Source organism: Primulina eburnea, chromosome 11, assembly GCF_022965805.1.
Source record: "Primulina eburnea isolate SZY01 chromosome 11, ASM2296580v1, whole genome shotgun sequence".
Classification (NCBI taxonomy): Eukaryota; Viridiplantae; Streptophyta; class Magnoliopsida; order Lamiales; family Gesneriaceae; genus Primulina; species Primulina eburnea.
The window spans coordinates 1,078,292-1,100,784 of NC_133111.1; the positions used below are offsets into that span (position 1 = coordinate 1,078,292).

The 22,493-nt window shown below is 37.3% G+C and overlaps 2 protein-coding genes across 5 annotated transcripts; both read left to right on the forward strand.

The window, feature by feature from the left end:
* Positions 1-6,460: 6,460 nt before the first annotated feature.
* LOC140804177 (BEL1-like homeodomain protein 1) lies at positions 6,461-9,973 on the forward strand. Of its 4 annotated transcripts, none has more exons than XM_073160020.1 (7): positions 6,461-6,633; positions 6,747-6,780; positions 7,014-7,091; positions 7,179-8,031; positions 8,395-8,768; positions 8,862-8,922; positions 9,011-9,973. In XM_073160020.1, the coding sequence occupies exons 4-7, from the start codon at positions 7,183-7,185 to the stop codon at positions 9,722-9,724; spliced, it is 1,998 nt and encodes a 665-aa protein (XP_073016121.1). In that variant the 5' UTR covers positions 6,461-6,633; positions 6,747-6,780; positions 7,014-7,091; positions 7,179-7,182; the 3' UTR covers positions 9,725-9,973. The 4 variants fall into 4 exon arrangements, with proteins under 4 accessions (XP_073016121.1, XP_073016120.1, XP_073016118.1 ...); XM_073160017.1 differs by having other exon boundaries at positions 6,463-6,633; positions 7,014-7,081; XM_073160019.1 differs by having other exon boundaries at positions 6,461-6,766.
* Positions 9,974-12,818: 2,845 nt separating this feature from the next.
* Positions 12,819-14,230, forward strand: LOC140804746 (E3 ubiquitin-protein ligase PUB23-like). The gene has a single exon (XM_073160859.1). It carries the CDS (start codon positions 12,878-12,880, stop codon positions 14,114-14,116), a length of 1,239 nt encoding a protein of 412 aa, XP_073016960.1. The 5' UTR covers positions 12,819-12,877; the 3' UTR covers positions 14,117-14,230.
* The last annotated feature ends 8,263 nt before the right edge of the window (positions 14,231-22,493 follow it).

Genomic DNA, 22,493 nt, shown 5'->3' on the forward strand with positions numbered 1-22,493 from the left:
CGTGAATGATTTTTGGCTCGTAAATTTGGTAAGAAAAATATTCTACTTTAGGGTTTTCATTATTATATGTTGTTTTTGGGGTTTAAATGCAAGGATTGGTGACATTGCCGCCAAGAAATTGCTGGATAAGATTACATTAATTGGGAGACAGCATAGGAAACACGACAAGTTTTCCTTAAGACAATATCTTTCCTCTACCGTATTCCATTTCATTAACCAGTCCCAATCATATGTGTTAGTGATTGTGATCCATATTTTTTTTATTGAAAAAAAATTATATATATATATATATATAATATATATAACCAAAATTATAATTTTTATATATTATCACAAATAAAAAAAATAAATATAAAAATAAAAATTATGATTTTTATAGATTTTAAAAAACTGTTATGTTAAGATGATTAGAACGTTGACGTGGCAACGACGTAAGGAACACAAACACCTCAACCATGAGAACGACAGATTAACAACGCAGCTAATACACCGACACGTGTCTTACCGACGAAGACGCTAAGTCGTCGATCTGTAGATTATTAAAAGCAATATCCAATGGCCACACGTCTTTCCTGCGATTGGCTATTCTATTGACTTTTCCACTTTTTTTGGGAATAAAAAGAGAGGGCCCCCGGGCCGTGAAGCCCAATCGCATTGTTTGATTTGACATGTGGGCCCCAAAGGTACGAATCTTTGTGCCGTCCCCGAGTGGTAAGAGGATGCAAGGTTGACGCGTTCACAGTTCGCGTGGGGTCCCATATTCACATGGACCCCACCGCTCGATTATACATCATGATAAGAAAAGTTGGTAAAATTTAACTTTAAGCGTATATGAGTAAGAGTAATATTACGATAATGATATTTTGATAAGTTATCATTCGTCAAATTATTGACGTTGCATCCGTTTGAATTGATTGGTTAGTTGAGCCGTAAAAAAGTGACGCCACATTTTAACAGGTGATATTGTCTCTGTCATAGACAAAAATGGCGGTAGAGAAATAGTAAAACTGTGTTATAAGAGATATGATACAACATCAGTAGATAGTCATGCATTTCTTCGAAATCATAGGCCTAATAGCTTTGACTCATTAGTATCCAAGTTAGATGGACTATACGTTGTAACAAATATAAAGAAATAAAGTTGCTTCTTGGCTTACTATAGTTTTTAACCTAGTGTTAAACGGTGATCCTACCAATTTTTATCAGAGCGAGGTAATTGGTTCACCGTTCAAGTCATCCAAGAAACATATTTTTATATTTCTTGGGGAAAATGTTGAGTTAAACGTGCATGAGTGAGAATCTTACTGAGATAAGTAACCACCTGATAAGTTCTCATGCAGCAAACGGTTGAAATTGCGCCACTTGATCTGGTTGACTGTGTGGGACGTAAAAAATGATGCCAAATCTTAATGAGTAATATTGTCTTTGCTGAATACAAGACTGACGATCGAGAAATGGTCATACTAATCTCTACGAGATATGAGATGACATCAGCAGATAGATATGTACATCCCCAGAATCACAGGTTTAAAAGCTTAACTCATTATATAGTAAAAGCTCTATAAATGAATAATTTTAACATCATAAAATTTTATTAAATTAGTAGTTTATTATTTTAAAGATATATTTTATCCAACACATAAATTTAATTACATAAAACTCATTGTGTTTCAACAATGCATGTATCATATTCATTGAATTATTATATAAAAATTTCATTAAAAACAAACAACCATATAATCATATTTTGCTAAATTATCCTTGTTATGTATATGATTTTAGGAAACTATTAATTTATGATATTAACGGGGATCACAATTCTTTCATAAGGAAAAAGATTGGATCTCACATATTCCCATGTTATTGGTCTGAATTTTTATAATTGATTTTTTTAAGAAAAACAAAAAACATTAACTGCTAATGAATTGGGCATCATTTAATTACTAATAAATTTACAACTCTATATTTTTAATCTTGGTTTCTCTAACTCACTATTTATGTTTAACACGAACTAATATAAGTAAATAGCATATTTTTTAAGTGAACAACTTATTTACCTCTAATTTTAAGTAAAGATATAAAAATTAAATAATTCGAAAATAAAAAAACTATTATCATAAATTGCTGCACAAAAATTTAAACATTAATAAATGCCTAATGGTTTTGTTCCCTTTCAAATTTCTGATTCGTGTCTCTTACATTTTGAGGGATAAAGTTTTAAATAAATTGACATTACCGATCTTAATCTCTCATATATTTTCAGGAATAAAAATAATTTTGGCAAAAACTTGTGTGAAAAGATCTCATAAGTCGTATTTTGTTAGACAAATATCTTATTTGGGTCATCCATGAAAAAATATTACCTTTTATTCTAAAAGTATTACTTTTTTATTGTGAATATCGATAGGGTATTTGTGAAACCGTCTCACAAGAAACTTTTGGGGAATGTAGTTTTCCATGGATTGAACTCAGAACTCTCGTCCCGAGTATATTTTTCCAACATCACTCTCATTCCTTTTCTTTCATACCAATTTATTACCCCGTCACCATTCACTCAATCCAAACATGAAGCTCTGTATCACCCCATTGCACTAATAACATCGAAACATCAGATCTCTATTCACAATAACAAAAGTTTCGACAAATCTCGACTCGACTCAATGATCCCTCAAACATTTATCACTTACCAAAATTTTGTAATTTTTATATAATGTAATCTGATCCCCCCGTCTCAATTCGCCCTCCGATCATTTTGATCTCTAATAAACTTAATTATTCTTGAAATTGTAATCCATTAAACATTTAAACTAAAGGGTGTAATTAAGTTGAGCAATTTGATTTCAAAGAAATCGCCTCTGGTGGGGTTTGATATGATATTATTCTATGTGCCAAAAATGTACCCAAGATTCATGATAGTTAATGTGTTTTACCCTTATGTGGACGGGTTTGGCAAAAAAAGGAGAGGACTCGCTTGTAACTTTCTGAATCATTGCAAAATTGATATTCTGAGACTTGATATCCTGTCTTATATTTGTTGGGCTCCTTAAGTTAATTTTGGAATGGTAGTACCGAAATGTTATTTTGGTAATAATTTTTAATATTAAGAGCAGGACACTGTACACGTCAATATTACTATGATATCATATTAAAACAAAAAATGATTATATTTTTTTAATTTTTATTCTTCAACATTTTTTTGAAAATTATATAAATTTTATTTTTGTGGCATTCATATTGTCATAGTTATTGGATATACTAATGTCTATTGTGAACCAAAGTACTTTTGATATGGATGTTATGTCTACTTTAGTAAAGTAAAACATTTTACATTTATTATTGGGTTTTTTTTTTATCAACTCATTTAAAATTTTAACTTACTACTCATTTTTTATCGTCTCATTTAAAATTCACCATCTGGTTAATCTACCACATCGTTCTCAAAGAAGACAAAAATTTGTGTGAGACGGTCTCATGGGTCTTTTTTGTAAGACGGATTTCTTATTTGGGTCATCCATGAAAAAGTATTTCATTTTTACGCTAACAATATTATTTTTTATTGTGAAAATCGGTAGGGTTGACCCGTCTCACAGATAAAAATTCGTGATACCGTCTCAGAAGAGACATATTCTCCAAAGAAAGGTGCAAATAAATTATTTAATTAGTCCAAATAAGCATTAATCAATCGTGTGGTGATGGTAATTATACTATTGGGACATATATATGTAGATCGCTTTTAATCTTTATGGGCATAGGAGAAATTTTTTTTAAAAAAAGAAGAGGCTTTAGGCATTGACTGGATACTATTATGAAGTGTGTTAAAATAAAATAAAACTTGATATTGATTTAGTAGGAGAACGACAGTTGATCAAAGCAAAACCAACAGAGTATTAAATAACAACAACAACCTCTAAAATTATTATTAAACATAGAACTAAAAAATCAACATAGTTAAAAAATTTATATTTCTTCACAAGTAATTAACATTAATTAAAATTCGTGGAATTTGTCTAGAAGAAAACTTACATTTTGTATATATAAGATTATTCCTCTATTTGAAATGATTTTACGATATAATAGTTAGTTAAATTAACTAAACGAAAAGTTTTTTTTTTTTTTTTTTTTTGAATCAGGAGAGGGGAACATTACATTTGCGTTTCGAATATGAGACATGGTCTGAAACTTAGGATGTTGGTGATATATGAGTTACAAGTCATCGAAAAAATGAAAATAATTTACAATCAATTAATAATTTTAAGTCCAAAAATCATCTTTGTCAACAAATCAAGTATGTATATCGAAAATTTTCCATAATACTTAAACTTGAATCGTGTAAATTAGGTACTTTATATTAGTGGAAGCCTTTTTTGTTACACGACTAATTTATAGTATAATAATAGAATTATCGTAAGAACATTAAAACATGAGAAGGCTTTTTGTGAGATGGTCTCACGACTCTTTATCTATGAGACGGGTCATCTCTACCGATATTCACAATAAAAAGTAATACTTTAAGAATAAAAATTAACAATTTTTCATGGATGATTCAAATAAGAGATCCGTCTCACAAATACAACCCGTGAGACCGTCTCACACAAGTTTTTGTCTTAAAACATTATAGTTCAATTTTTTTTTTGTCTGTTGATTCTAATGGGCGGCGAAAAATAATTCTAAATATACAATCAAATTTATAACACAAAAAATTGAATACAAAAATTCATTTTATCAAAATCTGATGATAAATTCAATCCAAAATCTCATCAGATAATAAAAAATGTCATGATATAATAACAAAATATAAGTATATAATTACCGTAAAGATCACAAAACGACACTCTATATTTGTTGTATTTTTAACATTATTCGTTACGAAACCTAACCAAAGGTCGCTTGTACAATTTCGCCGCTTTATTGGGTTTTTGTCAAGGACCACTATTCCCTTATTTAAAGCCATTGACCAAAGAACATGGAGATCGGGTCCTCCTCCAATTAAAATTTTCTTTTTAGCAAAACCTAAAGTCTAAAATTACAAAATATCATAAAATAAATTAAATTTAAATAGGCTGTCTCCATGATATTTCTTAGCTTTCTTGCATCTCATTTTTATTTACTTTTTTATTAATTAACTACATAGATACAATAAATGATCAATAAATTATTATACCACAACCAATGACTTGTTCATGTGTATAAATACGAATATTAATATCTATTAACGTTGTTTAAGTGGTTAGTTGTATACATAAAAGCCTATATCAGTGGACGAGATTGGTTGTGCGGCTTCGAATTTGAATTTTTCAACAAATTTCTTATTTTTTATACAATTATTATTTTACAATAAAAAGTAATATTCTTTTATGGGTAACCCAAATATAATATATGTCTCACAAAACTGGTCCGTGAGACTGTCTCATAAAAAAATTTATTTTTGAAAATAAACGTATATCGTAACTTTATTCAACATTCGTCTCCTTACATGGATGGAATACATATTATATGGTGTGATGAAATAAATACATAGTGAAACAAAATATGATATTAAAAGTTTGAATGGCACTTTCGCACAATCTTCTAATTGCATGCTCACACATCACGTTGATTTACTGAAATTAAATATATATATATATATATATATATATATATATATATAGCAAGAATTAAAGTAAAAATGTATAATGAACTCTGTGTTGTTGATTTAATTGCAGACTGTAATACAGATAGAGACTTTATATCTACACTTGACCGCAACCAATGATTCAATTGAAAAAGAGGCATGCATGCTCTGCGTCAAATAATTAAATTAAGTTGTTTCCATAAGATAATTTAAAATCAATGGATTTCGATTATAATTTTATTATTTATAATAAAACAATATATCAAAGTTTAAATATATATCTTATTTATTTACAACTTATTTGTATCAAAGTAAAATGCATTTCAAATAACAACATAATGGAGTTAACTTGAAATTCATCATAATTAATATAAAATACTACAAAAACATTTAAAAATGAACTTGAAGTTTGTGATCTCAGTTGAATATATATAAAATATATAGATTTGAAATACATCAATCAAAACAAAACATAGATTTTCATTCAATATTCCATTAAAAAACAAACAAAAACATTATAATATACCTTTCGAAAACTCGAAAAAGCAAAATTCTGTGAAATTTTATCTCCGTAAATATGCGGATAGTTAGAAAAATACCATTGTCAAACTTTTTTTTATGAGGGTTAGTTATCAAAAAATTAGTTTAACCAATGTTTTTTTAAAAAATTTTGTTCCTAAATAATGAAATATATTAAATGTTATAAAAAATAATAAAAATGTGTTTCTCTCTCTGGCTTCGTACTAAAAGAGATAATAAATGTGTGGATAAATGAGTGAATTATAAAAGTGGGCATCTTTTTCCAAACTCCTTTCCACATCTCTCTCTTATCAAGTGGAAAAAGAGTTGCAGAGAGCTGAATGGTTTCATATTAAGAAATTATTCAAGAGAAGCCAGCACCCCACCCCACCCCACCCCACCCTATTTTATTTGTATACACAAAATCACTCACATGATATTTATAAATAATAAGCTCTGTGGATTCCTATATATGGCCGCCTGTTTCTGTTTTACGATATGATGTGTGTTTTCTATCCTTTTCATGTAACTCAATCGCAAGATTCTCACACAGCACTGCTTGCTGATATATGATAATTTTTTCCCAAGTTTGATCACTTTCATGGATGATCTGCAGATGGTGATGAAGATGCACGTGTACGCTCTGATTGGTACATCTCTAATATATAATATACCATATATTAATCTAACCGATCGATCCCTTTCTTCAACACTCAATCCTATAATATATAATAGAAAAATAATAAAGAGTTTATTATTTTACTGATGGAAGATAGTAGCTTCAAGGGGTTGCAGATTGTACAGTGTGTTGGACTTTTTGGTATAAGGGTTCTTTCTTTAAAAGAATAATATTTTTTTTATTGTTATTCTCTGGATTTTTCAGGGTTCATCCTCCCACTGTTGCACTAATTTAGTCTTTAGTCAATTTCTCAAAAGAAATTTCATCAACAGGTACGCGCGCGTATGTCTTTTTGATGTATACGTTTGTTCATGAGTGTGTAGCGTAGTTGTGTAATGATCAGTGTTTATATTTTTCTGTCTCTCCAAGATTGATGGCTACGTACTTTCATGGGAATTCGGAAATCCTAGGAAGTGGCGATGGATTACAAACCCTTATTTTCATGAATCCTGCCTACGTTGGATTCTCTGACAATCAGCCGTCAGCAGCTGCAAACAACAGCAACTTCGTATTCCTCAACCCAAACTCAACTGGAAGCTTACCCCACGCGCCGCCGTCACAAACTCAACATTTTGTCGGCATCCCCCTCCAGAGCTCCAGTTCAACCACCGCAGCTGCCATGTCAACGCAACAGCAGTCTCACCAGCCAAATGTATCGGCCCTCCACGGATTCTTCCCGGGAGTCCATTACAATCTTTACAACCAGCAAATCGACCTACAGGAAGCGCGTGAGGTTTCACACTCTCATCAAGGACTTTCTTTGAGCCTGTCTTCTGAGCAGCAACAGCAGCAGCCGCCGATGGTGTATGGTTCTTTCAAGCAGGAAAGAGAGATCCCCTCTCAAGCAGTCGTGACCAACATATCTACGCCACGTGGAGGTGATGTCAAGGGTTCTTCGGGAGGATCGCCGTCCTCAACTTCCGGCGTTTCAACCGGCGTGAATGGGGTGCAGAGCGTACTGTTGAGTTCCAAGTATTTGAAAGCGGTGCAGGAGCTTCTTGACGAAGTTGCTAATGTCGGGAAAGGAGAAAAGAGTAGAAATGAATCCGACAAGGGTATTGATGAGCAGCTACGGACTAATGGAAAATCAACGGCCGATGCGGCGAATGAAGATGGGCAAAGTGGTGGAGAGAGCAGTGCAAAACGTAGGTCTGAGCTTAGTACAGCAGAGAGACAGGAAATTCAGATGAAGAAAGCTAAGCTTGTTAACATGCTTGACGAGGTAAGCCTATTTCTGTTTTCAGTTGTGTAAGAATATATGACAAGGAGCCTTTATAATCTAAAGTTGAATTAAAAAATTTGAGGGTTATCATTATCTGAATTTCATGTCAGATATGTTCTTTTCCAACTGTCCTGTTTTCATTATTACAAGAAAACTTGGATTGCGATTTTTATTTCTTTTATTTAGGACTGCCAAAAAGAGAGATTACTTTCCACTGCAATTCCGTATTCAAGAACATGAAATCTGTTCAGGCATAAACCAGACTTCATCTCTTTCAAGTGTTTTACATATTTGGCAGAAGAAATATCGAAGTTTCTTACATCAAATTTCTAAAGTTTACTTCTGCAAACATGTGTTGTAAAGGTTGAGCAGAGGTACAGGCAATACCATCACCAGATGCAGATTGTAATTTCTTGGTTCGAACAAGCAGCTGGAATCGGCTCTGCAAAGGCTTACACAGCCGTAGCTCTTCAAACAATCTCGAAGCAATTCCGGTGCCTAAAAGACGCAATCTTGGGCCAAATCAAATCTGCAAGCAAAAGTTTAGGTGAAGAAGACAGCTTTGGAGACAAGATGGAAGGTTCAAGACTCAAATACGTGGACAATCAGATTCGACAGCAAAGAGCTTTGCAGCAACTGGGAATGATCCAGCCCAACGCTTGGAGACCCCAGAGAGGACTGCCGGAAAGATCTGTTTCTGTTCTACGCGCCTGGCTCTTCGAACATTTCCTCCATCCGTAAGTACCCTCTCCATTTTTCTGATATATTTCATGTTTTATAAGTTTTCTCCCATTGGATTTGCCTGAATTTGATTACTGTTTGGTGTATAGTTATCCCAAGGATTCAGATAAGATGATACTTGCTAAACAGACAGGGCTCACCAGGAGTCAGGTACATGTTTATCCATTCGGTAGATTTCTTGATCGTTTCTTATACTTCATTTGTAGATGTATGTATATAATCTATATATCATCTACAGGTGTCTAATTGGTTTATAAATGCTCGGGTCCGACTTTGGAAGCCGATGGTGGAGGAGATGTATTTAGAAGAAATGAAAGAAAATGAGAAAACTGGATCAGATGATAAACATCGCAAAAGAGAACAAATGGACGACTCGATCTCGAAATCTCCAAAAGAAAAGAGCCCAGGAATCAAGAAACCAAACAAAAGCATAATCTCAAATCAAGAAACATACCAGCCTCCAAACCAGAACACTGCTTCAACAATGGCACTACCTACAAATTCGACGTCCCAAATCGGAGCAAACGTCAGAAACCAACCACATTTCAACCTCGTTGCATCATCCGAAATGGAAAGAATCACCCAACCGAGTCCCAAGAAACAACGGATTCCTGAAATAATAGACTTTGCCTCAAAGGCAACCGATACCGGACTGATGTCCCTGAAATTTGGCATCGAGAGGCAAACCAGAGATGGTTTCACCTTTATGGGAGCTCCCACGAATTTCATTGGAGGGTTCGGCTCATATCCAATGGGTGAACTCGAGAGATTCGGGCCCGAGCAATTCCAAGCTCCATATTCTGGCAATGGTGTTTCACTCACCCTGGGCCTCCCCCACTGCGAAAGCCTTCCCATTTCAGGATCCCATCAAGCATATCTCCCAAATCAAAACATACAAATAGGAAGGGGAGTTGAAATCGGCGAAGCAAACTTCATAACTTCAGAATACTAAGTTCCATTTACACCAGTTTCCCCCCTTATCATTATTACTACATGTTGGTGTGGAGGAGCAAGAAAATTCATATAGAATATATATTATACATTTTTAGTTCTTACAGATAGGTTAGGCTCTTCAGAAGGCATATGGATTGTGATTGTATATTAATTTTGTTGCTGCAGATAAGTAGTTGAATTGTAATACTGGATATATAGACACCAGCAATATTGGGTGGCACAGAAGAATAAAGAGTGAACTTTTATATATTATTATTTCATGTGATATTAACCTTAATTTAAGGTGGAATTTCAGCAATGGAGCATGCCTTTCCAGTTCTTGATTTTGTGTTGTTCCATTCCAGGAGACTTAACTATTAGCCCAAGAATGTCGTTACCAGTGCCCCAAATCCCAGTGTTTAAATCAGGACTTCTTGATGCACATTTTGGAGTATTTTCCTAAAATATTATACCATATATTTGTGTATTCATTTATCAATCAATTTACAATGGTAATATCCAAGCAAAAATTCAAAATTTATATATAAATTCTCAAGCAAAAAACTCTTTATCGGTTAAATACAATAAATTTGTTTTTGGGGACTTGACCAATTTTAAAACAATGAAGTCCTTATCCATTCTGTCTTATCAAAACTTAGAAAATGAACTGGAAATAAACATAGACTAGAAGAACAAGACAAGATATACTAAATAGTGGGAGATTGAGATTCTTTGTATACTAAATAGAATGACGAATGTTTCTTTGAATAAAAAATTTCAAAAAATAATTGCTTGTGTGAGTGAGAGACTTAGTAGACTTACTTTACAGCTTTAATATTTTTAATGGAATTTGCTATGGACCACATGAGAGTGAAGACCTTATCTCCTATCTCCAATGTATGTGTTAAAGAAAGAATATTTTAAAAAAATAAAAAGGAAATGCCCTTTTGGTTCCAATAAAAGACAAGGATGGCTCTTGAAATATCTTGAAAAAACAATGCCGTATGAAACTCGATATGTTAGGTGTGGATATATATTAATTATTTTGCATCTTTGTTCATGTTTAACTCAAATGATCAAACAAATAATTGTTCTAGTGTATGCTACACTTTTCCTATTTTTAATACAACATATTCGATAAATAATCGAGCGACCTGATATTTTTTTTATTTTGAATTCAGATGAACATTTATCGATGTTGAAATATTTTGTCGTGCTCTAAAATTTCATTGCAAATATCGGGACGAGGAAGGTAACACTAAGGATAGGTGCAAGTACAAAAAATGGAACATGGGTTCTTAACAATGTAGGAAATCAAAACAATCGACATGGTCACCAACAACATCATCGTGGAGTTTGAGGAAATGGACGCAATAACTTTTCTTCTGCAAATGCAATGGACTCTTCACAAATTACACATGATAGAATACTCGAGACACCAAAAATACACCTGTTCATTCTTCCAAACTAGTAATTAATATCTCTTTTTTTATTTATTGACTTTCTCCTTTCTTTAATCCGCAGGAGATCATGCTCTTCAAGTTAGTGAAGTTATTTCATTGTAATTAGACCTAACAAGAACGGAATCACGCTCTGTAGGATTTGAACCGCAATTTGACTATGGAAGAACTTCAGCAGATGGCACATGCCATTTCCAAGATGAATCAAAATCTTCTGGTAATAATGCCTATTCAAATGCTTTAGGTCAGTTTACATTTCTCAAAACTTCAATCAATTCCATATCCACAAAGCCTTGGATTATGGACAGCAGACGTAAAAATCACAACCACAAAATTTTTTACTCAAACAAAAACTTCAACTATACCCACTGTTAATCTACCCACCAAGTCTTCTGCATCAAAATCACAACTACATGAACATTATTTTCCAATCAAGAAATAACCTTGGACGATTTTTATGTTTTCCATCCTTTCATTTAAACCTTCTTTCTTATAATTAATACTATCGGGCTTCCTAATCCATCATGTACATCAAGCCCACTATTTTATAAGAGGCCCAATTGTTGTCATTCCGATTCTGATTCGGAACCTGAGCCCATCAAAGCAGGATATCAGTTGACTTTAAATAATAATACATTATTGCCAGAGAAAAAAAATATATCAATAATAAAATTTGATATATTATGGATTTGAGGTAGAAAAAATTGAAATAAAAAAAAATGAATCGGAAAATGTAAATGATTTTTATGTTTGGTAGATTTATGTTCACGCCTGATTTCTTTTTATCTTTTTTTTTATTTTTTTTCTTATTTTCAGAATTTGAAAATAAATTGGTCGTAGATTTGAAACTTGTGTATTGTTTATCCAACATTTGGAGAATTTGATGTCGGCGCAAATATGTCAGTACTTGCGCATTTACATTAAATGCAACAAAAAACCAAGACCTGGACTTAAATATAAGTAATTGAAAATAAAGTTTGGATTTAACTGCAAATTCCATGTGCTCATCAGGAAATAATCATTGCAGAATTAAGCATAATGATGAATGACTCATAAATAAGAATATAATTTTGAGTGGGTTTCATGTGAAACCGTCTTACGGATATTAATTTGTGAGATGGGTCAACTCTACCGATATTCACAATAAAAAATAGTACCTTAGCATAAAAAAGTAATACTTTTTCACGGATGACCCAATTAATAGATTTGTCTCACAAATACGATCCGTGATACCGTTTAAATCAAGTTTTTGTCTATAATTTTTATGAACTAAATGATTTTTTTATTTTTTAAAAAGATTTTTGGGTTTTTATTTTTTTTTTTTTGGGTTTTTATTATATTACAAGAATTAAAAGTCAAAACGGAATCCACGAATATAAAAGCTATTACAATAATAATATTCATTCTATTTGACTTTTCTTATTACACAATTTAAAAAAAAGATCCACCACGTGGGAAAAGAAAGTCAAAGAGTCGGTGCATGACAGACGACCAGTCCAAGTCCAAAGCCCCAAAATATTTTAAAATAAAAAAATAAAAAATCATCCAGTTAAGCACACACAATTGCGTGTGTTGACTTTTGAAAATTTTGACTTCCCGTTTCGATGTCTTCCCTCCCAACGTATAAAACCGAATCTCCAATGCAAGATTTCTCAAAGCAAAAGCAAATAAACAATTACAAGACTCCATATTCTACCAAGTCCTGGAAATATATGGCGGAAGTAGAAATTCCTCCATATTTTCTGTGTCCCATTACTCTAGACATGATGAAAGATCCGGTGACGATCTCTACTGGCATAACATTCGACAGGGATAGCATCGAAAATTGGATATTCACTCGCGAGAACGACACGTGTCCGGTCACGAGACAGGTCCTCTCCGACTCCGAATTGATCCCAAACATCACCCTCAGGCGCCTGATCCAATCCTGGTGCACCCTCCACTCCTCGCATGGCATCGAAAGGCTCCCCACACCGAGATCTCCAGTCAGTAAGTCTCAGGTTCTGAGACTACTCAACGATGCCGATTCTCCACAGATGCAGATGGGTTGCTTACGAAGACTTAAATCCATCGCTTCAGAGAACCAGGCCAATAAAAGATGCATGGAAGCGGTCGGAACTGCCGATTTCTTGGCATCGTTTATTGTAAATAAAACCCTGGAAAGTTATCGCGCTGACAACGAATTCGAAGCTAAATCGGAATCGAAATTGATGTGCGAGGAGGCTTTAAGCATTCTTTACAGTCTCCATCTGTCGGAATCGTGGTTGGAATCAGTCTGCAACCAAGAGTTAGTTGAATCCTTGACCAGTATGATGCAATTTGGGAGCTACGAATCACGGGCTTATGCTATCATGCTACTAAAGTCAATTCTTGAAGTAGCCGATCCAGCTCGAATCGTCATCAACCTAAGTTCCGAATTCTTTGTTCAATGTGCACAAATCTTGAATGACGAGTTCTCGAAAAAGACTATAAAATCCACGCTCAAAGTGCTGATCAACGTCTGTCCATGGGGGAGGAACAGGATCAAAGCATTGGAAGCAGGCACGGTCCCTTTATTGATCGACCTTTTGCTAGATTCGTCGGATAAAAGGGCTTGCGAAATGATGCTAGTGGTGCTGGAGATACTATGCCAGTTCGCGGAGGGTAGAGCCGAGCTGCTGGATCACAGCGCTGGAATAGCCATTGTTTCGAAGAAAATACTTCGAATCTCTCAGGTGGCAAGCGAGCGGGGTGTGAGGATTTTGCATTCGATTTCAAAATTTTCGGCTACGCCCGGAGTTTTGCAGGAAATGTTACATGTCGGTGTGGTGGCGAAATTGTGCTTAGTTCTTCAAGTGGATTGTGGGAGTAAAATAAAGGAGAGAGCAAGAGAAATGCTTCGATTGCATGCTAGGGCTTGGAGGAATTCTTCATGCATACCTCAGCATCTGATTTGTGCATATCCATCTTGATCAGTTGGGAATACATTTCTAGACTATATAACTCGTCGAAAATTTTTGATTTTAACTAGAAAATTACACGGCCAACAAAACAAACTGGTGCTCATATAGAACATTTTCTTTGAAAGATTTGAAGGACTAGAATTGGGTTCCATGAAGAAAATTCCATAAATAATGAGTTAAAAGATTGACTTAAGGATATGAAACAAGCACCGGGAGCATATGAATATGACCATGATAAAACAAAGTAAACCTCCCAAGATTAAAACTCAATGTGTCATTCACTTGTTACTTCCATGGCCGAACAGATAGAACAATTCCGTTTCCTCGATTTCTTCTGATGTTTCCTATCAACCTCTAGCTGCTCAGTCCCACCTCTCTCAAAGAACTAGCCATTAAGCTGCTCCCCCGAAGATTCTTCTCTACTTCCTTTACAGCACCGTCCCTCTCTTGGATCTCCATTATAGTATCCATCACTTGTCCTCTACCCTGCTGCTCTATCGCCTTTTGTATAAAGTTCTCGCTCTTGCCTGTTTCTATCAACTGACCCAAACTCTCTCATCCGGATTTTCACCAGTCACCGTGTAGTATCTCCGCTGAACCGTTTTCCGGTACATGGATCCCGGAAAATTTCCATAAAGAACCAGCGACCACCTTACCAGCAATATAAGTTTTACTCAAAAATATGTTTTAAAATTCTTCAGATGGCTAAAACTTAACCTATGCATTGACGGTTTATTCATTTGAGAACCTCTCATAGGAGCTGTTTGGGCTAAAAATAATTAAATTATGAAGCCCACGTTAAATTAATACAAGCCCGATTAAATTGTATGGGCCCATCAAACTTAGCAGAGCAAGCCCAGTCCATTTAAACTGATCACGAGACGTTAAGTTGGAGAAAACGTGGGAAGAATCGGGGGAAGAATCGTGGGAGGATCGAGACAGATCGTGGAATGAGAAGCGGGGAAACATGGGTCATGGGGGAGTGGAAGAAACCATATCTCACAGTGAAGAAAAAGAGTTCATCGGCGACACACAAAACACAACACAACTCTTCAACACAGACAAATCTGCAAATACGCTCTGCAAAATTTCCAATATTCAAGCAATAGTCTTTTTCAAGCTTTCAAGCATATTTCTATTTACGTCTTCTCGTTTGTAGATTTCAGCAACTTCATATTTTATATTTTTATATTTTGTAAATTCCTACTGTTTGTTGAAAATATAAATGATGTCAGGAGTTTATTCCCCAAATTCCAGTAGTTTTCTTTATTTTGGCGTCGTAGTCATTTTAGGAGATTAGAACTGACGGTCGAATTTAGGATCCATAATCGTCAAGTTTTTAGAAGTTAGATTTTCGTTGTTTTTACGCAAATTGGTGCACTTCTTACCTGGCACGCCCGCAACACCAAATATTGTGCAAACATATTTTTGGCACGCCCGGTGGGACCATCACTATGCCGCCAAGAAGAAAGGAAAACGTGAATCAGGAGGGTGGGGAGTCTCTGGCGAATCAAGAGGGAACTCAAGCGCCTCAGCCAGAACAACACGTTGTTGAACCACAGGTTGAAGAAATGGATCTACAGATTTCTACTACTAATGACCAAGTCTCAAACAGGGTGATTGGAGAACTGACTGATACAAAGATTGAGGAAATCTCACTGGCATTATCTAAGGCGATGGCTGACTGTTTGAAATCCATTTTGTGTAAGCCGAGTAAGTCCCTTCGAGGAGAGCAAAATACTACTGGCAAAGAGGCTGACCAGGGAAGCAACCAAGTTCATGAATCCGATCAGGGAGTTGGAGACTCAAGGGCTGGCGATCCCCGCCGCCCAGAGTGTACTCTCCCAAATCAGCCCGAAAGAAGGTACACACCACCTCACAAGAGAGAAGAAACCTTAGGAGGGAGAGCTCAGCCATATCCACGTACTCATGGAGTGGGGAGCTCGAAGCAACCAGTTGCTCAAGTGTTCAGCGTGACCAATCCTCTGTACCAACCGGGAGCTTATGATGACATATCGCACATGGATTATCCAGGAGGAGATGGAGGCTTCCCAGGGGGTAATTTTGGTTTAAATGCAGGGTTTCAAGCTCGGGGGGCAAATTACCATCACCAACTCCCCGCTCGGAATTTGCACGGGATTGATCCAGAAATGGTGAGAGAAGCTGTTCAAGAGTTATATGGGCCAGCCTTGAAACAGATTGGCCGCCCAGAGTTCCACAAACCATATCCAGACTACATTGACGTGAATAACCCGTACCCAAGGGGTTATAGAGTGCATGAGTTCAGTTTATTCTCCGGGGAGGATGGCCAGTCCAGCATGGAACACATAGCCAGATTCACCATCCAGTGCGGGGAATTAGCCAACTTGGAGAACTTCAACAATCTAAAGTTGCGGCTATTCCCAAATTCCCTCACTGGAACTGCATTCGCTTGGTATGCCTCGCTCCCCAGAAATTCAGTGATGAGTTGGCAAGAAATGGAAAGACAATTTCACATTCAATTCTATAGAACAGAGCCTGAAGTGTGCATTGCCGACTTATCCAGAGTCACTCAAAAGAAAGGAGAGTCTGTGGAATATTTCATAGACAGGTTCAAGAAGATGAAGAATAGGTGCAAGGTGTTCCTACCCGAGACTGAGTTCGTGAAGATGGCACAAAAGGGGCTAGATTTTGAATTAAGGAAGAAATTCCAGGGAATGGAGTTCAGGGATTTCTTTGAGCTAGCCGCCAAAGTGGCTGAATACGAAGAGCTTTTGAGGGAAGAGTCGTACAAGAAGAAAACTGCTATGGGGTCGTATTATCAAGAGGTGGAAGATGTGGCATTGGCGGAGATTCGGTCAGCTGGTTCTTGCACCGTTCCCCTGCTAAAAAAGAAGCCAGCAGAACCTGAAAAGAATAATAGCTCCCAACTCCCCAAAGACATGCACTATACTTTTGACACGTCAAAGACCGAGGAAATCTTCGATTTCTTGGTAAAGGAAAAATTCATCACATTCCCGCCTGATCATAAGATGCCACCTACAGAAGAGCTGAAGGGAAGAGAGTATTGTAAGTACCACAACTCTTACAATCATGCTACGAAGTCTTGTTGGGCGTTCAAGAATATCTTGCAGGACAGAATTAACAAGGGAGTTGTGAAGTTCCCTAACAAACAAGAGTCTATGGCGGTGGATGACGATCCTTTTCCCCCCGTTGCTTTGGTTAATGTGAATATGACAGATTTGAGAGATCTTCTCAATGAGAAGAGAAGGCTATCTTTTGCAGTGAAAGACCGAGTGATCAAGAAATACTGGATTTCAAAGGGTCAATTGTTTGAAGCTCATGAAAGGCACAGTGTCGATGGAATGCCAATAGCCCAACAGCGTTTCCCTAGAAGTGTTGGTGAATCCGCGGCCTTTAGGCCGAGGGATCAACATTTTCTTGAAAGACCAGTGATGGAGAAGCAATGGTTCAGAGGGGAGTCATCTCACAGTCATCACCAAAGGTATTCAAACAGGAGAAATTCATGTGAATTTGAGTCAAGGAGGGTGGAAACCAGAAAAGTATCAGCTGATCACGGCAGAGAACGGCGTTCATACGAAATCACAAAAGGAAAAATGATTGAGAACAGTGGAATAAAGCCAAGATACGTTCTTCCAGCCAGAGGGGAGTTCAGTGAGTCTTGGAGAGTGGCCCAACACAAAAAGTTCCCTAGGCCACCGACTAGGACACAAAAGAGACGACTGTTGAGAGAAAGAGCTATTGCAAGAAGAGAGGAGTTCGCTAAGCTGAAGAATGAATCCAAAACTGATGTTCCAGTCTCCAATGAGCCAGTGGGGAGTAAATCTAAGTTTGGAAGATCGGCTACTGAGGACAAGTTTGTTGAAGACGATGATGATTTATTAAGCGAAGAGGATGATCAAGCAAGGAAATCAATTAATTTTCGCGTTGGGGAATTTCACATCACTGTGGATTGTGCCACTGGAGTGGTGATACTACCCGAGATATTTAAAATGGTAGAAGAAGGGAACGGGGAGTTGATACCCCATGAATCGTCGCAAAAAGAAGATCAGGCAATTAAACTCCCCGAAGGGAGTTCAAAAGTGATTATCAAGGAGGATCACCGAAACAAGCCTCAGCAGGTGATACTTGAAAAGCCTACACCGGCCATGACCAAGCACATAAGGCCGTTGTACATCAAAGCCCACTTGAATGGGAAGCCAGTGTCTAGAGTGTTGATTGACAATGGCTCAGCAGTGAACGTTCTCCCAGTAAGAATGTTGAAAAATCTAGGCAAAAATAAAGAAGACTTGATCCCTTCAGAAGTTTCGGTTGCTGCATTTACAGGGGAAACTACCAAGACCATTGGGGTACTCCCCGCCGATGTTACTGTGGGGAGTATGTCATCTTTATGTGCATTCTTCGTGGTAAACTCCTCCGCCAACTTCCAAGCGTTGTTAGGCAGAGATTGGATCCATGCAAACCAGTGCATACCATCCTCAATGCACCAACTGTTGTTATTTTGGAAGGGGGATGACGTGGAGGTCGTAGAAGCGGATGGACAACCGTTCCAAACAAGTGCAAGTGCAGTAGAAGCCAGATATTATAATGGGGATTTTGGGCCCATCAAAATCCGTAGCAATAGCAAGAAAGAAAATCCACTGTACATGCAAACACCAACTCCAAGCTCGGTGTTGGAAAGAATCCTCAAACCTACCGTTATCGTGCCATCGAGGCCGATAATTCAGCCACTGATTGAGGAGATTGATGATTGATTCGAACCAACGAAGAAAGGAGGTAGCTGCAACCTCTATATGGAAGGCACATGTGCAGCAAGTACTGGAAAAACTAAAGGAAGAGGAAGCATGGGACACTTATGGAACTGAAGTGGTCCAAGAAGAAGAATACGAAAATGATGAGCTCCAAGTCGATGAGTTGTTGATGGCGCCATCTCAACTGGAAGATGGCCAACATGAAGTTCAAGACCCATTGGAAGAGATTAACTTGGGGGAGCTTGAGAATCCAAAAGTTGTATATGTGAGTAAGTTACTGGAAGAGCAGTTGAAGCAAGACTTGATCAGCATGTTGAAGGAATACAAAGATTGTTTTGCATGGGGTTATGATGACATGCCAGGGTTGGACCGAAAATTGGTCGAACATCGACTTCCACTCAAAGAAGGTTTCAAACCATTTCAACAGTCATCTCGTCGCATGTCAAAAGAAGTTGAATTGAAAGTGAAAGAGGAAGTTGAGAAATTGTTGAAGGCCAAGTTTATAAAGCCAATCCGATATACCGAGTGGCTTTCAAACATTGTGCCAGTAATGAAAAAGAATGGTAAGGTCAGAATATGCATCGACTTCCGAGACTTGAACTGTGCAACTCCCAAGGATGTGTATGTAATGCCGATACCTGATATGTTGATTGATTCAGTGGCTAGACATGAGATGTTATCTTTCATGGATGGATTCTCGGGCTACAACCAAATCAAAATAGCTGAGACTGACACTCACAAAACAGCATTCAGATGCCCGGGAGCTGTTGGTACGTTTGAATGGCTTGTTATGCCATTCGGGCTAAAGAACGCGGGAGCCACGTATCAAAGAGCCATGAACTCCATCTTTCATGACATGATAGGACATCATATTGAAGTATATATAGATGATATAGTTGTAAAGTCTAAACAAGCTACTGATCACATTGAGCACTTGAGGAAGAGTTTCCAAAGAATGAGGCAACATGAATTGAAGTTAAATCCATTGAAATGTGCATTTGGCGTGAAGGCAGGAAACTTTCTGGGATTTCTTGTGCACCAGAGGGGAGTTGAAGTGGATAAAAACAAAGCCAAAGCCATTATGGAAGCAAATCCGCCTAGAAACAAGAAAGAGTTGCAACGCTTCCTTGGGCAAGTGAATTACCTGAGGCGTTTTATCTCTAACCTTGCAGGGAAGACAAAGGAGTTTTCACAGCTGTTGAAGCTCAAAGACAGCGGGGAGTTCAAATGGGAGGAATCGCATCAGAAAGCTTTTGATGTGATCAAGGGTTATCTATCTAACCCACCTGTTCTGATGCCTCCCAGGTATGGAATGCCCCTTAAATTATACATCTCTGCTGCTCATGAGTCAATTGGATGCCTACTAGTTCAAAATAATCATGAAGGAAATGAACAAGCCATCTATTATTTGAGTAGATTCCTTACTCCAGTAGAGGTGAAATACTCTGTGATTGAAAAGCTATGCTTAACACTGTATTATGCATGTACTAAGTTAAGACATTATTTAATTCAATCAAGAGTGTTTGTGGTGGCTAAAACCGATTTGATTAAATACATGCTTAATAGACCCATCCTCTCTGGGAGAATTGGCAAATGGTCTTTAGCATTGGCCGAGTTTACATTGACATATTATCCCCAAAAATCAGTAAAAGGCCAAGCTATCGCCGATTTTTTAGCTGATCACCCTTCACTTGATGAGTTTATTGGAGAACAGGTTGGATTTCCAGTTTGTGGAGTGGGAGTTCAACCCTGGGAGTTGAAGTTCGATGGATCAAGTACAGAAACAGCAGCTGGAGCTGGTATTGTGATCACCTCCCCAAGAGGTGTGAAAACCGCTCTATCCTTTAATTTGAATTTCCCATGCACCAACAATCAAGCGGAATACGAAGCACTGGTCATTGGATTGGAAATTCTGAAAGACTTAGGTGCAAGAGAGTTATTGATATCAGGGGATTCTCAGCTGGTACTCAAACAGCTGTCAGGGGAGTTCAAATGCACAAGTTTGTCCTTAGCTCCTTACTATACCGCTGCATCCCAACTGCTAGATGATTTCGAGGAAGTGTCATTAGTACACGTCCCAAGACAAGAAAATTGGGAGGCAGACGAGTTGGCACAGGTTGCTTCGGGATTGAAGATGTCTCCGGAACTTACACACAGGCTGGTGTTGATTCAAAAGAGAAACCACCCTTCAATTCAGCAAAGAGGGATTCAGGTAGATACGCTCAACTTGGATATAAACTTAGCTGGTGACTGGAGGGATGACATAAAACAGGTGCTAGAATCAACCGGGAGAGATATTCCACGTGGTTTAAAAATGAGAGCTCTTAATTACGTTTTAGTGGAGGGTGATTTGTACAGGAAAGGGCTAGATGGTCTGCTTCTCAGATGCATAGGCTTCCCAGAGGCTTTGGAGATCATGAAGCAAGTTCATGAGGGAGTGTGTGGAGCGCATCAATCTGGAATAAAGATGAGATGGTTGATAAGGAGGTATGGCTACTATTGGCCATCCATCCTGAAAGATTGCATCAAATATGCTAAGGGATGTCAGCCATGTCAGAGACACGGGAACATCCAAAGAATTCCAGCGGATGAACTTCACAGCGTTGTCAAACCATGGCCATTCAAAGGCTGGGCCATGGACTTAATAGGGAAAATCTACCCTTCATCATCTAAAGGCCACTCGTTCATCCTTGTGGCTACAGATTTTTTCACCAAATGGGTAGAAGCAGTGCCCTTGAAGAAAGCGGAGCAAGGGGATGTTATTAACTTTGTGAAAGAGAATATTATTCATAGATTTGGAATTCCAGAGTCATTGACCACAGATCAGGGAACTATGTTCACAGGCTCAGATATGAGGGAGTTTGCAGAAGACTATGGAATTAAATTGATAAACTCATCCCCTCATTACCCACAGTCCAACGGGCAAGCCGAAGCGTCAAATAAAGTGTTGATAAAGATTCTACAAAAGATGATGGAAGAGAATCCTAGGGATTGGCCAAGGCTATTATCAGAAACTCTGTGGGCATACAGGACATCCAAGAGGACTGCCACTGGAGTGAGCCCTTTTTCCCTTACCTTTGGCCATGATGCAGTGCTCCCATTGGAGATTATGGTGCCATCAATGCGAGTGGCAAAGCAAAATGAACTTTCCCTTGAGCATTATAATGAAGCAATGATCATGGAACTAGAAGAACTAGATGAGTTGAGAATCCAAGCGTACAATGCTTTGCTGTTACAGAAACAGAAAGTGGCAAGAATCTACAACAAAAGAGTTAACAAGAAAAGTTTCCATGAAAGAGAAATAGTGTGGAAGACCATACTACCACTAGGAACAAAGGATAGGGAGCTGGGCAAATGGTCTCCCAACTGGGAGGGACCATTCAAGATACATAAGGTGTTAGACGGAAATGCATATTGGCTATCAAGCATAGATGGCCATCCACACAAAAGATGCATAAACGGCAAGTATCTCAAGCCCTATTTTCCGAGTATGAGGGAAAAAGTAGGAAGATCTTGCGAGTAAAGCAATCACAAAGGCTAATCTTCAGTGGGGAGTTGGCATTTTTCAGTGGGGAGTTGGCATTTTTCAGTGAGGAGTAGGCCTTCAGGGCCATTTTTTTAATATTAAGTTCCTG

Excerpts from the sequence above, each read along its gene's own strand:
- LOC140804177 (XM_073160019.1), top strand. The coding sequence starts at position 7,183 with ATGGCTACGTACTTTCATGGGAATTCGGAAATCCTAGGAAGTGGCGAT. Across the intron at positions 8,032-8,394 it reads TTGTTAACATGCTTGACGAG|GTTGAGCAGAGGTACAGGCA; the intron begins GTAAGCCTATTT and ends TGTGTTGTAAAG. Across the intron at positions 8,769-8,861 it reads TTCGAACATTTCCTCCATCC|TTATCCCAAGGATTCAGATA; the intron begins GTAAGTACCCTC and ends TTTGGTGTATAG.
- LOC140804746 (XM_073160859.1), top strand. The coding sequence starts at position 12,878 with ATGGCGGAAGTAGAAATTCCTCCATATTTTCTGTGTCCCATTACTCTA.